Below are 20210 nucleotides of genomic sequence, written 5' to 3' on the forward strand. Positions count from 1 at the left end.
GCAGTTCTATATAAACTATTAGAATTTTTTTTTAACTATATTAGAATCTTAATTGCCTTTTTGGCTTTTATAAGCATCTAACTTTTTATTCCCTGTTCAGGATATGATGCCAATAACTAAACTGGTTCTAGTTTATTTATATATACTTTAAAAAATAAATATAGTAGAGCTTAAAAACCAATAAATGAGTTAGGATGGCATTCAAGCTGGCCAGGAGAGCTCTGACTCTTTCTTAGATAGCATCGATAAATCTTTTTGCTAGATTCTGTGTGCTTGATGGACCCCTCTTAGTTTTCTTATTTTCTGATTCGTACCATAGGCATTTCGTTACCTTTTTTCTCTTCCAAAAAAAATAAGATTGGTTAATTGTTTTTAAATATTCAGAACAACTTTCTCAATTGTTTTGGTTTTCTTTTTTAATAGTGGCTTTTTGTTAGTTCGTTGAAGCCACACAAAAGGGGAGGGAGGGAATATGCTCAAGCCAGAGGAAAACGAAGATTGTTACCTACTGCATAAAAAAATACTTGAATAGCTAGAGTAACAATTTAAAATAACTTGCTACAGAGCACCTCATACCTGGGAATCTTCAAGAAGAATATGGATTGATAAGAACAGATGTTAACTGGTTTGTACTATATAGTAGTAACTATTTTGAGTTACTTACTCTTCCCTTTTTTATCAAGTAGCACTTACTCCTTATTTCTAGGTATTCCTGAATTACACTGTGAATTTTTTCAATATTTTCAGTGGAGAAATGTTAGAATTAGAGGAGTTAATACAAAATTAGAAATTCACTTTGTGATTAAAAATCATATACAAACTGCACACTGTGGTCACAAGAGTCAGCTTCCACAGAGCTGCTAGGCTGGGCCTTTGTACACACAGATAGTAGACATCCCTTTGTTTTGCCCCTCCTTCTCTTCTTCAGCAGTCATTCAATGACAAGCGTAAAAAGAACCTCTTTTCCCGAAAATTCCCCTTCTACAAGAACAAGGACCAGAGTGAGCAGGAAACAAGTGATGCTGACCGTAAGTATGTGGATCCAGTGGTCAACTGAAAATAAATGTAGAGGGACCTACTGCCCTGCAGTTGGTTGTTACCATGGAGACAGTTTCAAGAGCTGCAACAGGTTACTGATTGTCTTAACCAGGATCAACTTAACAGACATAAATTAATTTGTATGCCAATCTTAATTTTTGTGACACCTTAGGAATTCTTGATTTAAAGTAATTTTTCAAGTTATGTGTTTAAAATAGAATTATTTGATGTAAGTGTTCTTAGAAGAAACACTTAGTGTAACCTCTGTATTTTAGAGGAAAACTATGGATACCTGAGAAGCTACTTACTGATTTCTAAGTATAGCATTGACAGTCTTAACAATAGATCTCCTGGAATCATTCCATTTTATCCTATGTCTTCACTATATGTAGACAACATGAATTTTACTTTTAAAATAGCATAATAATAGGAAACTCAAATTTTGCTTCTCTACCCTAAATCAGCCTCTAAGCTAGAACTTTCATTTCTTTAGTACCTTACATTCAGCTGCTAGCTTATTTCAAACTTTCAGAAATCTACAAAAATGCTCTAAAATATGTGCACCTGTAATGGTCTTGGAACTGTCTCTTATTGTAGCACCAATTTTATGCATTACTGACAACTATTTTCTTTGATTATCTTTTTATTGCTTGCTCTCTGGGAACTACTCTCTACAGGAGATCCCTGACGACATGGGATCAAAAGGCCTGAGTAAGTGATCAAAATACTCCCAAGTTATTTTTTAACCTCCATCTACAGACCTACCTTTTTCAGATACATTTTGAGATTCATGGTAGTGCCTTTCTGGCATGAGGAGGTATATGATTTAGATTGCTTTTAGACTTTTCATGTTAATAATGTGCTTGGGATTTTTATTTCTATAGTACATACCTTTTGTTTTTCTAATGCTCCATTTTTCACATGTCATTTGAAAAACTCATAATTACATTTCCCTTTTTGTAATTTTTACGGCAATTACTTTTGCTGGGGATTTTTTTTTAAATAAAAGACTTTTTTAAGCTTTTTAAAATAGTACTACCTGCCCTCATTATTAGAATGTAGAAAATAATCTTGCAGTTTTATGTCCCCAGGATTTTTTTTCGTTAAAACAAGTTAAAATCACTTTGGGTCTATGTTAGAAAAGCATTGCTATAATGTGAAACTATAAAATGCAATGAATCTTTAGTTAATAGAGAAAAATTGTGGGCCTCAAATTCAAATAGCAGTCAATATAGGGAGGTAGAAATTGTAGATCTCTTTTTCAAGGAGGTTGTAAGTTAGGGAAAGAATTATAAGAAATATTATCCCTTGTTTTTCCTTTAACCAAGATGTTGTCAGTGGTTTAGGGTTTTGTTTTGTTGTTTTTGTTAATTTTTTAACTGGTACTTAATCTATCAGATAAAACTTGGTAAAGTCATATATAGGAGTCATTCAGCAAATGAAGTGACTGGATGAAACAAGTCATTTTTAGCAAACAAAATTTTAAATTTAGGTGTTCTCAAATTGATTATATATGAAAGTTTACTGAATATTACTAAGTTATTTTAGGTGACAGTGACTCATAGAAGTAATCTCTTAGGCTAAAGATCTTTCCTATTTCCTAGGTAGTTCCTTCCATTTGGATTAGTAAGCATTTTGAAAACTTACTTTTGTAATCCACTGGTCATTAAAGATATAACCAATATTGGGGCACTTCGGTGACTCAGTTGCTTAAGTACCCAACTCTTGATTTTAACTTGGGTCTTGATCTTGGGGTTGTAAGTTCAGGCCCCACATTGGGTTCCATGTCCAGCAAGTAAAAACAAACAAATGATATCACCAATATCTTTTAACTTTTCTAAGATCTACATTAATAAATGTTATATGGCATAGAAGGTTTTTTCCCTTGATTTATGCTAACTTTATACTGGAATTTTAATCTAAGATCTAGGTATTTTTATTCCTTAGCACTTAAAGGTTTGTATTAGAGTGAAGGCAGTATGCTTTATATGTAATTATTTCTGTAAAGACACACTTGGTTATTTTTGCCTATGCTTCTTTGGGAATTTGGCAAGAACCACAAATTTACTATCTTTGGGGAAATAATCAGTTAAAATCTTTAAAACTGGAAAATATTTCCATAGATTCTTAATGCTATAGAATTTACTTTGATAATGTATTTTAGAGGTAATAGGAATCAGCATAAGGACCCACAGATTTTTATTATTTGCTGAATCATTTGAGACCTGTAGAAAATTCATTGGAAAGGAACTAAATGAAGAATTTATTTACCTTATTGATATTGTTATGATGGATAATTACACCTTGACCACATCTTATTTGCATCTCTCATTTTGACAATTAGAACTTGAAAAACCTGGGATCCCTGGGTGGCGCAGCGGTTTGGCGCCTGCCTTTGGCCCAGGGCGCGATCCTGGAGACCCAGGATCAAATCCCACGTCAGGCTCCCGGTGCATGGAGCCTGCTTCTCCCTCTGCCTATGTCTCTGCCTCTCTCTCTCTCTCTCTCTCTGACTATCATAAATAAATAAAAATTAAAAAAAAAAAAAGAACTTGAAAAACCGTAACTGATTATCAGACAGTATCCTTTAGAAAAGCATTTAATTTTCTGGACACAGTCTTAAGATCCCTTAAATGATGGGTTTTGTGCTTCATCTCATAGGAACTAACACAATTTATTCACCTGGTAACTTGATGATCAAATCAAGATTTAATTTGGAAGATACTGAGGGAGACAGGAAAATATCAGCAAAAATTTTAAACCTGGATTAAACAGATGACTGGCAGTTGACAGGGTGCCCATTATTATACAAGGGAAAATGCTGGGTAAGGGTGGTCAGGGACATTATTTGTAGCCTCGGTAATCTATATTCTAAAGTTCCAGTTACAAGAAATAAACTAAGCAGAATCCTGTGAGATTTTAATATAAAGAAATAAATGTGAGTTCTATAGGTATTCATCAAGCTTTATTGGAACAGGACTTATGAAGGGACTAAGACCAAAAGTCATAAATTATTTCAGAGAAACAAACCCAATGATGAAATGGAATAACACTGAATATCAAGAAAAATGTATGTCTATATGTAATTTCATATAACTTGTGAAAAAATAGGGTATTTAATTGAAGAGGAGAGAAACGAAAATGATACCCTAGAGCACTTATCATAGACATGAACTCCATGATTCTACAAAAAAGAGAGCTAAATGAATCATTGATTTGCCTTGTTAAGAGTGGAGGAAACAATGAGAAAATTTGCGTTTCTGATCCTAATTTTGACTAACAGACCTAAGTAGAAATCTGAGAGAATGCAAGTAAATCATCATAGCTTGTGAAAAGCTAGAAATAGAAACATGTGCAGCTTGTATGTCTTAAGAAGGCAACTTTGAAAAAGATCAAAAGGAAAAATGTAAGATTCCTTTAACAGAGACTAAAAGGAAATAAGTTCAGGAGGGGGCTAGATAGGGTGCTTAGAGGTAAGATCATGTATACAGTTTTAGACGAGATTTGTACTTTACAAGCTCAGTTTTTATAGCTTTCCATTTTGTAGAACACCTCAAAAACTCTGTCAGACATGTAGGAAAGAAATACGTATATGGAAGCCTTTCTTTTCATCTCAGAGACTTCTAGAAACAAAGTTGTGTGAGCTCTTAGATGCCCAAACCAGACTTATTTTTATTTGTATAAAGAATAAGAGTAGTAGTATTGCTTGAGATTGGTGATGTGTAGGTAGTAGTTAAGGAGAACAAAGAGAAAAGACATGATACATTCTCAGGAAGGAGTGTTTGATTAGAAGTGAGACTTGGTTAGAGAAATTTGAAATGGTTGTGGTCATGCAACATCATAAACAAAATCAAAACTAAAACTTGAAGAATATACCATGTATGTCAAAGGGATAATATCTTTACACAATGAATTTCTAACAGATCAATAAGAAACAGACTAATTCTTCATTTGATAACTGAACAAAGGCTATAAGAAGAACACTCAAAAGATAACAAATGAAATGAGTGTATAAAAATACTTAATGTCCCCAGTAATCAATAAACAAAATGATAGTTTCTATCCATTATCTTTACAAACATTCTTTTAAAGGAGAACTCAGTGGTAGAGTTGTATGGAATGACTAGTTTTAATATATTACCATTATGCATATCTTGGAAAGTGCATCTTTTGACCTACTAATTCCTCTTCAAGGAATTATCCTAAGGATGTAACCAGAGATAGAGATTAAGGTTAATATATCAGGAAATTTATTTTAATCTTATTCAGAAATTACAGTCAAAAAAATTTTTGAAACCATCCTAAAATGTCTTACATTTGGGAAGTTATTAATGAATTATTTATTCATATTTTATCATACAACTTTGAAAATCATATTAAAACATGGCATTGTTTTAAATGCTCATATAATTGAAAAAATACAAAACTACGTGTATTATCTCAGATTTATAAATAAACCTATATTTAGGGCTATTTTGAATAATGCTGATTTGAACATTCTTGTATTATGTCTTTTGGTCAACATATATATGCCTTTCTGTTGGGGAAATACTGGGAAAGGAATTGCTAGGTCATGCATACTATATATCTGTTGAGCTTTAGTGTAGGTACTGCTAAATAATTTTCCACAGTGGTTGTACCAATTTCGCCACCCCCACCAGTACCAATTTTGCCACCCCCAGCCCTTACGAGTTCCAGTTGTTACATTTCTTTTCTGTATTTGGCATATCTCTTTATTTTTTCATTTTAGCCATTCTGATGGATGGTAAAGATAGCCATTTTGGCTTCTTTTTGCATTTCTCTGATAAGTAATTATAGGGGAAAATTACAGGAAAAACTTGCACACCTTTTTATATGTTTATTGGATATTTGAATACCTTTTTTGATGAAGTTTCTTTAAAAATGTATTTTTAATTATCAAGGAAAAAAAGCATTTTACCTTTCTAATAAACTCCCAAGCCATGATGATGAAGGGCCATGCTTTGAACAGCAGAATTTTATTATAGAGTTGCATGAAAAGATGCTTGAAAGAACTTGAAGAATTTGATTTCATAGCAACTATTAGTATATTTAGAGAACTTGAAATGAGTAGAAGACAGAAAAGAGATTTGTAGTAACTAACTTTTTACTATATAACATAGCCAAATATATTCGATAGTAGAAGAATAGTAAAATAAACCCTATTGAGTATTCAGTTGTCAACTCAGAATTTTGTTAATTTTGTTTCTTCTATACTCCCACTTTACCTTCCCCCTTCACTCACTCCATTGCAGTAACAAATGTTTCTCTCTTTTACATATTAGAGATTGTAGTATAATACTAATCCTACTATAAATTTAAGAATTTTGTGTGTCGTTCCTACTTCAGGGAATGAACTTTAAGGAAATGGGACAACGGATAAAAAGCTGTATAAATGAAGACATTCCTAATAATTACTGATGTTTGTGGAAAATAAAGCAAACTAAAATGTCTGAGTAATAAGTAGTAAATTATGATTTATCAGTTCAATAGAGCATTATACAACAATTTCAGATGATTGTTTTAAAATACATGTGATAACATGGGAAGAAATTTTTAAATATAAACTTTTAAAAAACATTTTACATGTGCCTGTCATGTTGTACAATCATAATTTTTAATGTCTCTGCTGTATTTAAAATATACATAATCATAATTAAGAAAGTTACATCCTTAACCTGAAACTAAGACAATATCTTATGTCAACTATACTGCAATTTTTAAAAAGCGAGAAAGAAAATTATATCTTGTTTTAACAGGTTAGAATAGCAGACTTATTTTTCACTATGACAGCAATTCAGGAACTATTACCTTCATTTGAAATCTTTAAATTCTACCACTCTCAGAACTTTTCAGTAGTGCATCTTGATTTTAGGAGATTCTGTGGGTGGTATGATACAGCAGATATTTCTCCTCAAGCTGTTTCCTTATCCTTTAAAATTTTTTTCCCTGCCTCATGTAAGAAATGTAAATTTCTCTTTCTCCTATGGAAAATTTTGTTTCTTAGTTTTTATAAATAATTTTTTTATACTCAACGGAAGATACTTATTGAGAGAATCAAGATTACATTTATATGGGGAGAGTACCTGGTATTTACCAAACAAGTTATAAAATGGGGTTGCTTTCAAGGACATGCCAGGCAATTTACAAGTAAATGTATTTGCTTAATTTTTTTGTTTTGCAAAGCAGCCATTGTCAGTTTCATCAAAACAGAGTTTCTCAGAAATACTAGTCTGTTTTAAAATACAATCCCACCTTCTATAATTACCTTCCATTTGACTTTTTTTGAAGTATATGAATCTATAACATCTAAAATGTGTTATCCGTATGATCTCAAAAACAAGGATTTCATTTCAGGAACAAGAAAGAAGCTGAACTTAAAAAGCAAAATAAGATCACTTATTTTTTAAGATATCCCTTCATTAAAATGGGTATCTGCTCAAATATAACTTGTCTCTCGTCGGTCATTACTGTTTCATAAATCAAATGGTGTCAACTGCATTTTCTCTTTTTGGGTTCTGTGTCTACATTTGGACTAATTTAGGATCACTTTGCCCTGTTATATTCTACTGGATATTTGTCATAGATTTTGTTCATAAACTGTGTTGTACAAAAATGGAGCATTGTCCTTAATCACAGGTTTTTTTCCTTCCTAATTCCTATTTATTTGGGGGAAAAAACTTTTCAAAGAAAATCAGAAATGCTTTTTAAAAATTCTTTGAGTATGTGTGATTTATATCTCAACATTTATAATGTCGCCTTGTGTTTATCTTGATAATTTGCTTTTTTAAACTCATGACACTGTTTTCTTTATTTTTTCCATTGTCCTCCAATTTCAGAGCATATAACTTCTAATGCCAGCGATAGTGAAAGTAGTTACCGTAAGTGTTTTAAGTTACTTGTTCTTTTGTAATCAGAAGTAATATATATCCTTTGGGAGGTTTTTGTCTTAGTGATACATTCAAAAAACTGAACATTAGATGCTTAATATTTTAAAATCAGGGAAAGCCAACTAATATCTATACTTGAAAAATAAAGTCATACTATATGTACAAAAGTTAATTTCCAAAATTTTAATAAATCTCTAAAATCCTTTTTACAAGCAGTGCTATTTGTGTACATAGTACACGTGTGTGTATGTGTGTGTGTATCTTTTACAAGAAAATATCTAGTTAAATGAGAAATAAACTTGTATTTTTGCCATTTTCTTTAGTAATTGTTTTTAATTTGAGAATTAAAGTGTTTTTCAGTAGTGCTAAATTATAGTTAGCTTTATTTCCTTTTTTATTCTTTGTCACCAGTATTGATCTAGATCAAGTTCTTGTTTATTACCAGCTTCTAGTGAACGTAAAAGATGAAGGAAAAATCTTCAACAGTTGCTCAAACAATAATACTGATATCTTTTTTGGTATCCTATGTTACATTCTTGTATATAATATTGTTAAGTGAACTATACAAGCATGTGAAGTTTTTTTAACAGGTTTGGGCATGGGAGGAGGGGGGAAATACATGAATATTATCAGTTGTGGTATCTTAAAAATTAAAATTGCTTTTCTAACTTTTTTTTTTACTGCTGTCTAATATGAAAGTAATCTTGATTACAGATGAGTATGGCTGCTCAAAAGGTCTACCCTGTTAACATCAGTCTCTGATATTTTTCATGTTGATAATATATACTTTTAACCCTCATTTGATTGGTAGTTATTTTTTGCGTTATAGTTACATAATTTTGGTTTTTTGGTATGGGAATGTGATTTATTAGTGTTTTATTAATATATAATTAGAATTCACCACAGAGTAGTTGAGTAGCTTTCCAGACTAAAAAAAAAAAGAAAGAGGTAATGAAAGTATATATTGTCTGTCTCATCATTTGCATGAATTATTAGGTGTGGAATTTCATATTGCATGTTTTTGTAATATGTAAACCATGTTTTACATACAATATTTTTTCAAGCAACTTGTAAGTATATATTTTATATATTATGATAATAAAACAGTAAAACACACTTTTAAGACAGGAAAGGACACTTTTAAAACAGTAAAATACACTTTTAAAGCCAGTATATACATTTAAAAGATCTACAGCTGCATATATATGATATAAACCAATGCCAAATTTAGTGAAAAATTTGCTGTGGAAGCTCGATAATCAAGGAGAAAATCCTCAAATATGTTATCCAACATTGTTTTCATTGAACCACTTGAAGTAAAAGTCCTTCCTAGTTTGTTTTCTGTACGTGTGTGTGTGTTGAGAATTAGCATTTTTAACTCGTTGAGTTCCTTTTACTGAGTCCAGATACAATTTGTAAAGTTTTTTATTGAGTATATTCTTAAGCTCTAAACCTTTAATTTAATCTTAGAGGACTTAATTTCTAAAGTGCTTTTAAATCAAAGCAAAATCTACTTTATTTCATTTACTATCTTATGTGATTCGTAGTTGGAGTTGAAAGGAAAGGATTTAGTTTTATCCAAAAGGTTTGGGTTGTTATTGATGTTTTTGAAGATCTAATTGGCCTTATTGAGAAATTCATAAATTGTGAGCATCCCATTCTAGAAGAAAGGAATGCTCTTATCTAAAGCTTTTTAAAACTCATTTTAAATGTTATTTTTAATTGAATAAATGAATTATTAGAACAATTAGTAAAGTTTTTTCATCAGTGAAATAGTAACAATAGTTTGACCTTTACATTAAAATTTCTTATTATAAGATAGCTGTAATTACAAAAATATGTATATATATCCTATTAAATATTATATCTGGTGGGATCAAAATAGCAGCATATTCTTAATAGCAGTAAATTACATAAATACACACTTATGTAGAACTGTTCTTTAAAGTATTAATCTTTAAGAGATTTAATAGCTTCTAAATAAAAAAGTAGTATCATGACATCACAAATTAAGGTTTAAATGGATCTAATTAGAATTTAAAAGACAGAATAACAGAAAAGTAGTTGTTAACACAGTTATATTTTGTTTTTACATTTATCAAATTTATGACTTCATAATTTGCCACTTCCTTCTTTAACTTAATCTTGCCACAAATAATTTATAAAGTATCTTTTTCCACATTTTTGCTATTTTCTCAGGAAAGTCCTAGTAATTTATATGTTACATATGAAGAAATAAATTAGCATTAGTTATCTTAATAGACTTTCTCATCTGTATTTTAAACTAATAGGTGGTCAAGAAGAATATGTCTTATCTTATGAGCCAGTGAATCAACAAGAAGGTTTGTGAAGCCTTTTGATGTTTTATAATCTAGAAAAATATGCCTCTTAGCTTAGAAAATAAGTCTGACACCTCAAAATAATGTTTTATTAGAATTTTGCTGTATATTTTTTTCTGTATATCTATAGAAATTTGTTATATGTATTTTATGAAACATGGTTTAGTTCACAGTAAGTTAGATCTGGTCATTTTAACTGTTTTATATTGCTATTTTATTTCCTCAGCAACTTCTTTCCAGTGCTCATGATTGCATCACTGCCCTTCAGTGACCCTTGTTCAAAATTTTGGAAACATCTTTGATCTTTCTCTGTTTCTCCTCTCCCTTGTCCAATCACTTTCTAGGCCCTATTTATTCTTCTCTCATATCTTCCTTACTTAAAACCTTCTTTTCATCCCTGCTACCATAATGTTAATTCTGATTCATACTGTCAATCTCCCTGCTTCTAGCATGATTCCTTACAATCCAGTGTAAAGTGTAACCCACTTTTTCCCCCCTTCTTTGATCTCCTTCCTAACAATTTCTACTTCAAAAAGGATCAGTAAACAGTAAACTGTCTTCTCATTTGTAATGAGATATTAGCAATGTATAGAAACACTATCTGCTAAAATTCTTAATTTAACTTGATTGAATTATCAAATGTGTGACTTCCAATAGGAGAGATTGACTTAAGTTTAAGATCTTAGTAAAGGGGAACACACCTGGGTGGCTTAGCGATTGAGCGTCTGACTTCAGCTCAGGGCGTGATCCTGGGGTCCTGGGATCAAGTCCCACATCAGGATCCCTGCATGGAGCCTGCTTCTCCCTCTGCCTGTGTCTCTGGCTCTGTCTCCTGTTGTGTGTCTCATGAATAAATAAATAAAATCTTTAAAAAAAAAAAAAAAAAAAAAGATCTCCGTAAAGGTTTATAAACTAGCAAGTTAGGCATCATTGGTGGAGAAAGAAAAACATTTTTTTATAATATCTAAGGATACTTTTGTTCTCTAAAGTACATTGTTGTTTGTTGAGTGTTTACTCCTTTTAACATGCAGTTTATCTTTATAGTTAATTATACTCGACCAGTGATCATATTGGGACCTATGAAAGACAGGATAAATGATGACTTGATCTCAGAATTTCCTGACAAATTTGGATCATGTGTTCCTCGTGAGTAAACCACATAAAAATTCTTCATTATTTCTTTATCATTTCGTCACCATGTATGGTAAAACGAAACAGTACCATTTCTTTAATGATTTTATGCTAAGTTATCAGTTAATTCCTCCATATTTTGCTTTTAAGTTTCAATTAATTCCCATTGTGTTGAACTTTACAAGACAATTATTGAAGCAGAGAATGGATTTGTTGTGTTTTTAATACTAAACACATCCTCAAGTTATTTTCTATTAAAGATACAACTAGACCAAAGCGAGACTATGAGGTAGATGGAAGAGATTATCATTTTGTGACTTCAAGAGAGCAGATGGAAAAAGATATTCAGGAACATAAATTTATTGAAGCTGGCCAGTATAACAACCATCTGTATGGAACAAGTGTTCAGTCTGTGCGGGAAGTAGCAGAAAAGGTAAGCACCAGGGGTGCCTTACTGCCTCATTTGGTAAAGCTTGCGACTCCTGATCTCCAAGCTGTTAAGTTTGAGTCCCATGTTGCGTGTAGAAATTACTAAACATAAAAACTTTAAAAAAAAAAAAAAAAAAACCACCAAAGTGATCCCAGAATATATTTTCTTTTTTTTTTTTTTTTTTCAGAATATATTTTCTAATCAGATATGTTTTTGACAGTATAAAAGAATGATGGCAGGATCCCTGGGTGGCTCAGCGGTTTGGCGCCTGCCTTTGGCCCAGGGCGCAATCCTGGAGACCTGGGATCAGATCCCACATCGGGCTCCCGGTGTATGGAGCCAGCTTCTCCCTCTGCCTGTGTCTCTGCCTCTCTCTCTCTCTCTCTCTCTATCATAAATAAAGTTTAAAAAATTAAAAAAAAAAGAATGATGGGATAGAAACTTTTAATTCATTTTTTTAAATATAAATGTTATAGCATTGATCATTTTACTTAGGGTAATGAATTTATTCAACTGAATATTTAATTGTGGTGGCTTAGAAAAATGCATACAAAATAAAGTAGATCCAGGGGTACTTGGGTGGCTCAGAGCATCTGACTCTTGATTTCAGCTCAGGTCATGATCTTAGGGTCGTGAGATCAAGCCCCATATCAGGCTCAACACTGGGCATGGAGCCTGCTTAAGATTCTCTCTCCCTCTGCTCTTACCACCTCCCCACAGAAAAAAATAAAGCAGATAAAGATTAACAAAGAAAATGAGAACAGAAATGGTAACATGAATTTAAGAAGCGAGGTTATTATTTTAAGGCCTATACATTGCTAGAATAGACCTTGTTATTTAGCAATAGCTTTCCAACATCTAGCATAATTAAAGAGCTAAGACCAACAGTGTTCATTAATAAAAATGAACCAGATGTTCAAGATACATGTAGTTGCTCCTGTCCTGAGACTACACAAAAATTCCTCCTGGATAGTCACACTTAATTAACAACAGTGTAAAAAATACTCAGCAGCACTGTAACAGCAACAGATTTTCTGAAAAATCCTTCAGAGTAGTCTGATGATATTAACATTGGGTTAAAGCAATTTTATGGTAAAGCCAAAGCATTGTACTCCAGGCACACTGCTATGGTTAAATTATTCTTTGGGCCTAGAAAATAAACATCAAAAATATTATTTTATACTGGGACACCTGGGTGGCTCAGTATTTGAGCGTCTGCTGTTGGCTCAGGGCGTGATCCTGGGGTTGGGATTGAGTCCCACATCGGACTCCTTGCTGGGGGCGTGCTTCTCCCTGTGTCTGTGTCTCTGCCTCTCTCTCTGCGTGTCTATCATGAATAAATAAAATATTTAAAAATATTTTATACCTTTAAAACTAGTAGTTTAAGACTCAGTAATGGAATACCTATAAAACATAAAGCAGTAATTCAGCATCTCAGTTTCCATCTATAAATACTTCTTTATATAAGAGGTTTAATTAGCTCTGATAAGTTTTAAAAATTGAAAAAATGGAAATGTCTAGTGATGCCAAGAATTTGGGAAAATAGGAAACTTAGGTATTATTAGTGGGGATATAAATTAGTAAAACTTCTTTTAAGACTTTGGCAGTATCTAATAAATGCTCATACCGTATGAGTCAAAAACTTCTTTTTTTTTTTTTCTAAGGATTTATTTATTTTAGGGAGAAAGAGAAAGCATGAGCAGGAGGGGCAGAGGGAAAGGGAGAAAGAAACTCAAGCAGACTCCATGGTGATTGTGGCTGCTAACTCAGGGCTGGATCTTCACAACCAACCTGAGCCGAAACCAAGAGTCAGATGTTTAACAGACTATACCACTCAGACACTCTCAAAAATTTGCTTTCTTGGTATCTAAGTAGAAATTTACTCAAGATGAACATGTATAAAGATGTTCATAGTAGTTCTTTATAATAGTAAAAAATTGGAATCAACAAAGGAGAATGATAATTGTTACTTATTCATGCAGTGTGCCGTATAGCAGCTGGAGTGCATAAACTAGATTATTCACTAGTGCAACATATCTACATTAATAAATCTCAGAATACAATGGTGAATGAATAAAGTTGCAAAGAAAATATACAGTATGATACTATTTATATAAACTAAAATAACAACAGGCTATACAGTTTATGGATACATATTTAGTAACATAAAAACATGCATGGGAATGATACACATCTACTTCTGAAGTATACAAAACCATTTTGCAGTGGTTTTTCTTTGGGAGGTGAGGGAAGGAATTTGTAGCTTTAGCTTTATTTATAATGTTGTGTCTCTTTTAAATTTTTAAAAAATGTAAAAAAACCACATCTTCACCCTACCTGAAAGATAATGTTCAAACTTCAAATTACTGACAAATGGAAAAGTAAACAAATCACAGCAAGCTATTTTTTTTCCTTTAAGGTTTTTTTTTTTGTTTATTGTGTTTTGTTTTGTTTTTTGACAGAGAGAACAAGCAGGGTTAGTGGCAGAGGGAGACAGAGAAGCAGTCTCCCTCCTAGCAGGGAGACCAATGTGGGGCTTGATCCCAGGACCAGGATCATGACCTGACCTGAAGGCAGTTGCTTAACTGACTGAGCCACCCAGACACCCCACAGCAAGCTGTTTCTTACGCAGACCATGTAGAGAAGAAAATATTAGAAAGTTCCACAAAGTTAGAAATATTATAAATGATTCGAAAATCAAAAACAGTAAGGCAGGGCAGCCCTGGTGGCTCAGCGGTTTAGCGCCGCCTGCAGCCCAGGGTGTGATCCTGGAGACCCGGGATTGAGTCCCACGTCAGGCTCCCTGCATGAAGCTTGCTTCTCCCTCTGCCTGTGACTCTGCCTCTCTCTCCTCTCTGTGTATTCTCATGAATAAATAAAATCTTAGATAAAAAAAAAAATGTAAGGCATAGCAAACTATAAATTTTAAAACTACCTATTAACTCTTATGTGAAAGAAAATATAAAATGAAATTATAGATTTTCTTAATGAAAATACATACCAGAATCCACAGGATACATTTAAAACAGTAATCAAGGGCACCCAGCTAGCTCGGTTGGTAGAGCATGAGACTCTTAAAACAGTAATCAAAGGAAAATTCATAGCCTTAAAAACTTTTCCAAACAAAATTGAATAAGAATAAATGCCAAGTGTAAAAGGCTAGAAAGAGAGAAATGGAGGACATACTGTAAATAAAAACAGAAACTATGTAATAAGCAGACGGAAGAAATAATAAAAATCAGAAAAACATAAATAATGAAACCAAAAACTGGTTGAGATCAAAATAATTGATAAACCTTTAACGAGACTGATCAGGAAAAAAAGAAAAGACAGCAAATTACCAATATAGGGAATGAGAGAGATGATAGAATATATAAATATTAAAAGAAAAATCAGAATATTAGGAGCAACTTTATACCACAAAGTTCAACAATTTAGATGTAATGGATAATATCCTTGAAAGAAACTACGTAAGCTCACATAAGAAGAAGCAGACCACTTGAATAGACCTGTCTACTAAAGAGATTGATTTCATTTACATTTAAAAATCACAACAAAAAAATCTCCAGGCCCAGATGGCTTCGCTAATAAATTCCACCAAACACTTAAGGAAGAACTAATACCCATTTTTCTACCATAAAATTTAAAAAGAAGGAATACTTCCCAATTCAGTCTCTTGAGTCCAACATTACCTAACTTTCAAAACCTGAAAACACAGATGCAGAAATTCTAAACAAAAATTTAGCAAATTGAATTTTAACAATATATTAAAAAGATAATATGCCATGACCACGTAGGGCTTATGCAGTGAGTGTAAGGTAAATTTAAACATTAGAAAATCAGTTAGTGTAACTCACCATATTAAACTAAAAAGGCAATCATACAGTCATCTCCGTAGTTCAAGAAAAGCATTCAACAAAATCAAACACCCATCAGAAACATGTCAAGAATATCCATTTTTACCACTTGTTTTCAGCATTATACTATATACTAGAGGCCCTAGCCATGCAGTAAGTCAAGAAGAAAGAAAATTTGTTCAGATTGGAAAGGAAAAAGTATAATTGTGTTCATTTGCAGATGATATGATTGTCTATGTAAAAAATGTGATAGAATCTACCCAAAAAAAACTACTAGAATTAATAACTTTAGCAAGAATGAAGGATGTAGTATCATTCATTATACAAAAGTCAATTGTATTCCTTTGTACTTAGACCAGCCATAAGTTGACATTTTGAAAAACAGCATTATTTATAGTGGCATCAAAACATATTAAATACTTAGAAATAAATCTGCTTTAAAGACCTCAATACATGGAGAAATACATCATGTTTGTGGTTTCTAAGCCTTAATATTATTCAGATGTCAGTTACCTCTGATTTGAACTTTTAAATTTAGTACAACCCCAATCAAAATCTGAGACCTTTTTATAAAAAATGACATACTAATTCTAATTTCATAGGAAATGCAAAAATCTAGAATAGCCAAAACAACTTTTTTTTTTTTTTTCAAATTTTTATTTATTTATGATAGTCACAGAGAGAGAGAGAAAGAGAGAGAGAGGCAGAGACACAGGCAGAGGGAGAAGCAGGCTCCATGCACCGGGAGCCCGATGGGATTCGATCCCGGGTCTCCAGGATCGCGCCCTGGGCCAAAGGCAGGCGCCAAACCGCTGCACCACCCAGGGATCCCCCAAAACAACTTTGAAAAAAATTAAAGATCTGAAGGATTCACAGTACTTGATTTTGAGACTTGATACTATGGTACTGGCCTTAAGACAATTAGATCAGCAGAACCTACTTCTAAGAGAATCCTTAAATAGACCAGCATATATATGGACAACTGTAGACAAAAGTGCAAAGGCAATTCAGAGAAAGTGATTTCAATAAATCATTTCAATAAATGATACTAGAATGATTGACTAGCCATGCCTCACATCATATACAAAAATTAACTAAAGGGCAGCCTGGGTGGCTCAGCGGTTTAGCGCTACCTTCAGCCCAGGACGTGATCCTGGAGACCCGGGATCAAGTCCCATGTTGGGCTCCCTGCATGGAGCCTGCTTCTCCCTCTGCCTGTGTGTGTGTGTTTCTCTCTGTGTGTCTCATGAATAAATAAATATTTTTTAAAATTTTTAACTAAAAATAGATCATAAATGTAAAGCCTAAAACTATAAACCTTGTAGAAGAAAACATAGAAAAATCCTCAGGACTTTGGGTTTGGCAAAGATTTCTAAGATAATATATACTGAAAGCACAATCCATAAAAGAAAAAAAATAAATTGGATTTCGTTGAAATTAAAACTTCTGTTCTTGAAAAAAACTCTTTAAGAGAATAAAAAGACAAGCCATATACTAGGAGAAAATATTTTCAAATCATGTATCTCATGAGACTTGTATCCAGAATATTGTAAAGAACTCTTATGGGACGCCTGGGTGGCTCAGCAGTTGAGCGTCTGACTTTGGCTCAGGGCCTAATCCTGGAGACCCAGGATTGAGTCCCACATCAGGCTCCCTGCATGGAGCCTGCTTCTCCCTTTGCCTGTGTCTCTGCCTCAATCTGTGTGTGTCTCATGAATAAATAAATAAAATCTTAAAAAAAAAAAAAGAACTCTTAAAACACAGTAATAAAGACAGCCCAACTTAAATGGGCAAAGTATTCAAAAAGGCATTTCTCTAAAGACAATGGCCAGTAAACACATAAAAAGACATTCAGCATAATCAGTCATTAAGGAAATAAAAATCAAAACCATAATGAGGTTCCACCACACACCCATTACAATGGCTAAATTAGGGCAGCCTGGTGGCTTAGCAGTTTAGTGCTGCCTTTGGCCCGGGGTGTGATCCTGGAGACCCGGGATCAAGTCCCGTATCGGGCTCCTGCATGGAACCTGCTTCTCCCTCTGCCTGTGTCTCTGCCTCTCTCTGTGTGTATGTCTGTCATGAATAAATAAAATCTTAAAAAGAAATAGAATGGCTAAATTAATTTTAACTGTCTGTTACCAAGTTTTGACAGAGACATGGAGCATTTGTAACCCTCATACTCCACAAGGTGAGAATATGAAATATACATCCACTTTGAAAATCAGTTTGAGGATGCCTCAGTGGCTCAGTCAGTTACACGTCCGAATCTTGATTTCAGCTCAGGTCATGATCCTCATGGTTATGAGATTGAACCTGACATCAGCATTGGGCTTGCACTGGGTGTGGAGCCTGCTTAAAATTGTCTCCCATCTCCTCCACCTTTTCTCTACCCACCCCCCCACGCCTGCATGCACATGCTTTCTAAATAAATAAATAAGATATAAGAAAAACAGTTTAAGCATACACCTAGCTTATGATCCACTTCTGGATATTTGCCCAAGAAAAAGGAAAGCATATGTCCATACAAAGATAATCTGTGATAACAAAAAGGAGACCAGCAGTTGCTTGGGAAGGGACTCGAGGGAGAAGTTGCAAAGAGGCATGAGGAAACTTTTGAGGGTGATTAATATATTATCTTGATTTTGATGATGATTCCAGGGTACATACATATCAGAACTTATCAAATGTGTACTCTAGGAATGCCTGGGTCGCTCAGTCAGTTAAGTGTCTGCCTTCTGCTCAGGTCATGATCTGGGGTTCCTGGGATCTTGCCCCATGCCAGGCTCCCTGCTCCAAAGGGAGTTTGCTACTCCCTCTGCCCCTCCCCCACTTGTGCTCACACTCTCTCAAATATAAAATATTTTAAATTGTATACTTTTTTTAAAGATTTTATTTATTGATGAGAGACACAAGAGGCAGAGACACAGGCAGAGGGAGAAGCAGGCTCCATGCAGGGAGCCCAATATGAGACTCAATCCCAGGTCCCCAGGATCACACCCTGGGTGGAAGGCGGCGCTAAACCGCTGAGCCACCCGGGCTGCCTGATATTCTTAGTTTTAAATCCTTAATATGAGAAATACAAGGCAAAATACGAGGCAATTCCATTATTGAGGAACAAGACAAGGATGTGTATGATCTCCTGCTATTCAGCATAATACTCAAGGTATTCATTGTACTTAAGGTGTTAGTCAATGCTGTTAAGGTTGGAAAGCAATTAGAGGCATAAAAGTTGGGAGAAGTAAAACTAGTTCTATTTTCAAATTATAATATACCTGGTAAACCATACAAAACCTATCATAAAATATCATGAAATTTGTTTTGTAAAATATCTTATAATTTTATAAATTCATTATAAAATTAAAGACTTATAAAATGAAAGACATGTTTAAAAAAAAAAAAAAAACAGAGTAAGGTGGCAGAAGGTAAAATTCAGATGTAAAGCTCATGGGGTGCCGGGGTAGCTCATTCAGCAGGTGTCCCACTCTTGATTTTGGCTCAGGTCATGATCTCAGGGTTGTGGGATTGAGCCCTGCACTGGGGTCTGTGCTGAGCAACGGAGCCTGCTTCTCTCTCTCTCTCTCTCTCTCTCTCTCTCTCAAATAAATAAATACAAACATACATATATACATACATAAATAAAACCTTAAAAAAAATGATGTGCTCACCTTAGCAGCACACATACTGAAATTGGAAAATAGAGATTAACATGGCCTCTGCACAAGGATGTCACGCAGAATCATGTGGATATGTAAAACCCCAGAAGCCACTCTGTGGAGCCCCCATGCGGCCAACTCTGGGTAACTTGAATGTTAAAATAAATGATGATGATAACTGATTATAACATAAAGAGTAAAATATGGATCCAAGAGTCCATAATGGTATCATTGCATATACACATGAATAAATAAATGAGATAGAAGAGTAGCTTCGCCTTAACATTAGAATATCTCCTAATAAAGGTAGAAGGAATGATGATATTGACAACCACTGTGGTAAAAACTGTTTCAAGCAAGAACTCTCAGTGTGTGATAATAAAATCAGTTAGTGAATTAATATCTAATGAGAAACAGGTTATTTACATCTCAACATACCCTCCCCAAAAAAACTTACTAGTTACAAAGGGGAAAATACTAATTTTATAATAGAGAGGCATGGTAGATAAAACCTTAAACAGGTGATCAAAATTAATATCACTAGTGGGATCCCTGGGTGGCGCAGCGGTTTGGCGCCTGCCTTTGGCCCAGGGCTCGATCCTGGAGATCCGGAATCGAGTCCCACGTCAGGCTCCCGGTGCCTGGAGCCTGCTTCTCTGTCTGCCTGTGTCTCTGCCTCTCTCTTTCTCTGTGACTATCATAAATAAATAAATAAATATAAAAAAATTTTAATATCACTAGTAATGGGACAAATAGATATCATATGCCTCTTGATCTGAAAGATATGGCATCACTTCTGTGGTATTCCTGCCAAAATGTGTAACATGTCATCTGATGGGAAACATCAGGCA

General features: G+C 33.7%; 1 protein-coding gene and 1 pseudogene across 28 annotated transcripts in view; both read left to right on the forward strand.

Annotated features, from left to right (window-relative positions):
* DLG1 (discs large MAGUK scaffold protein 1) overlaps positions 1-20210 on the forward strand; it is a 236920-nt gene that overhangs the window by 205732 nt on the left and 10978 nt on the right. For 11 of the 28 annotated variants that reach the window (XM_077883967.1, XM_077883980.1, XM_077883974.1 and 8 more), the window contains 6 exons: positions 929-1028; positions 7896-7937; positions 8646-8681; positions 10238-10288; positions 11330-11431; positions 11677-11849. In XM_077883967.1, coding sequence (XP_077740093.1) covers positions 929-1028; positions 7896-7937; positions 8646-8681; positions 10238-10288; positions 11330-11431; positions 11677-11849 — 504 coding nt within the window. Of the gene's footprint in view, positions 1-928; positions 1029-1715; positions 1750-7895; positions 7938-8645; positions 8682-10237; positions 10289-11329; positions 11432-11676; positions 11850-20210 lie in introns of all 28 variants that reach the window. The other 17 variants (XM_077883977.1, XM_077883982.1, XM_077883986.1 and 14 more) reach the window with 5 other exon arrangements.
* Positions 19364-19464, forward strand: LOC144305656 (U6 spliceosomal RNA; annotated as a pseudogene).

Source organism: Canis aureus, chromosome 35 (genome assembly GCF_053574225.1).
Source record: "Canis aureus isolate CA01 chromosome 35, VMU_Caureus_v.1.0, whole genome shotgun sequence".
Taxonomy (NCBI): Eukaryota; Metazoa; Chordata; class Mammalia; order Carnivora; family Canidae; genus Canis; species Canis aureus.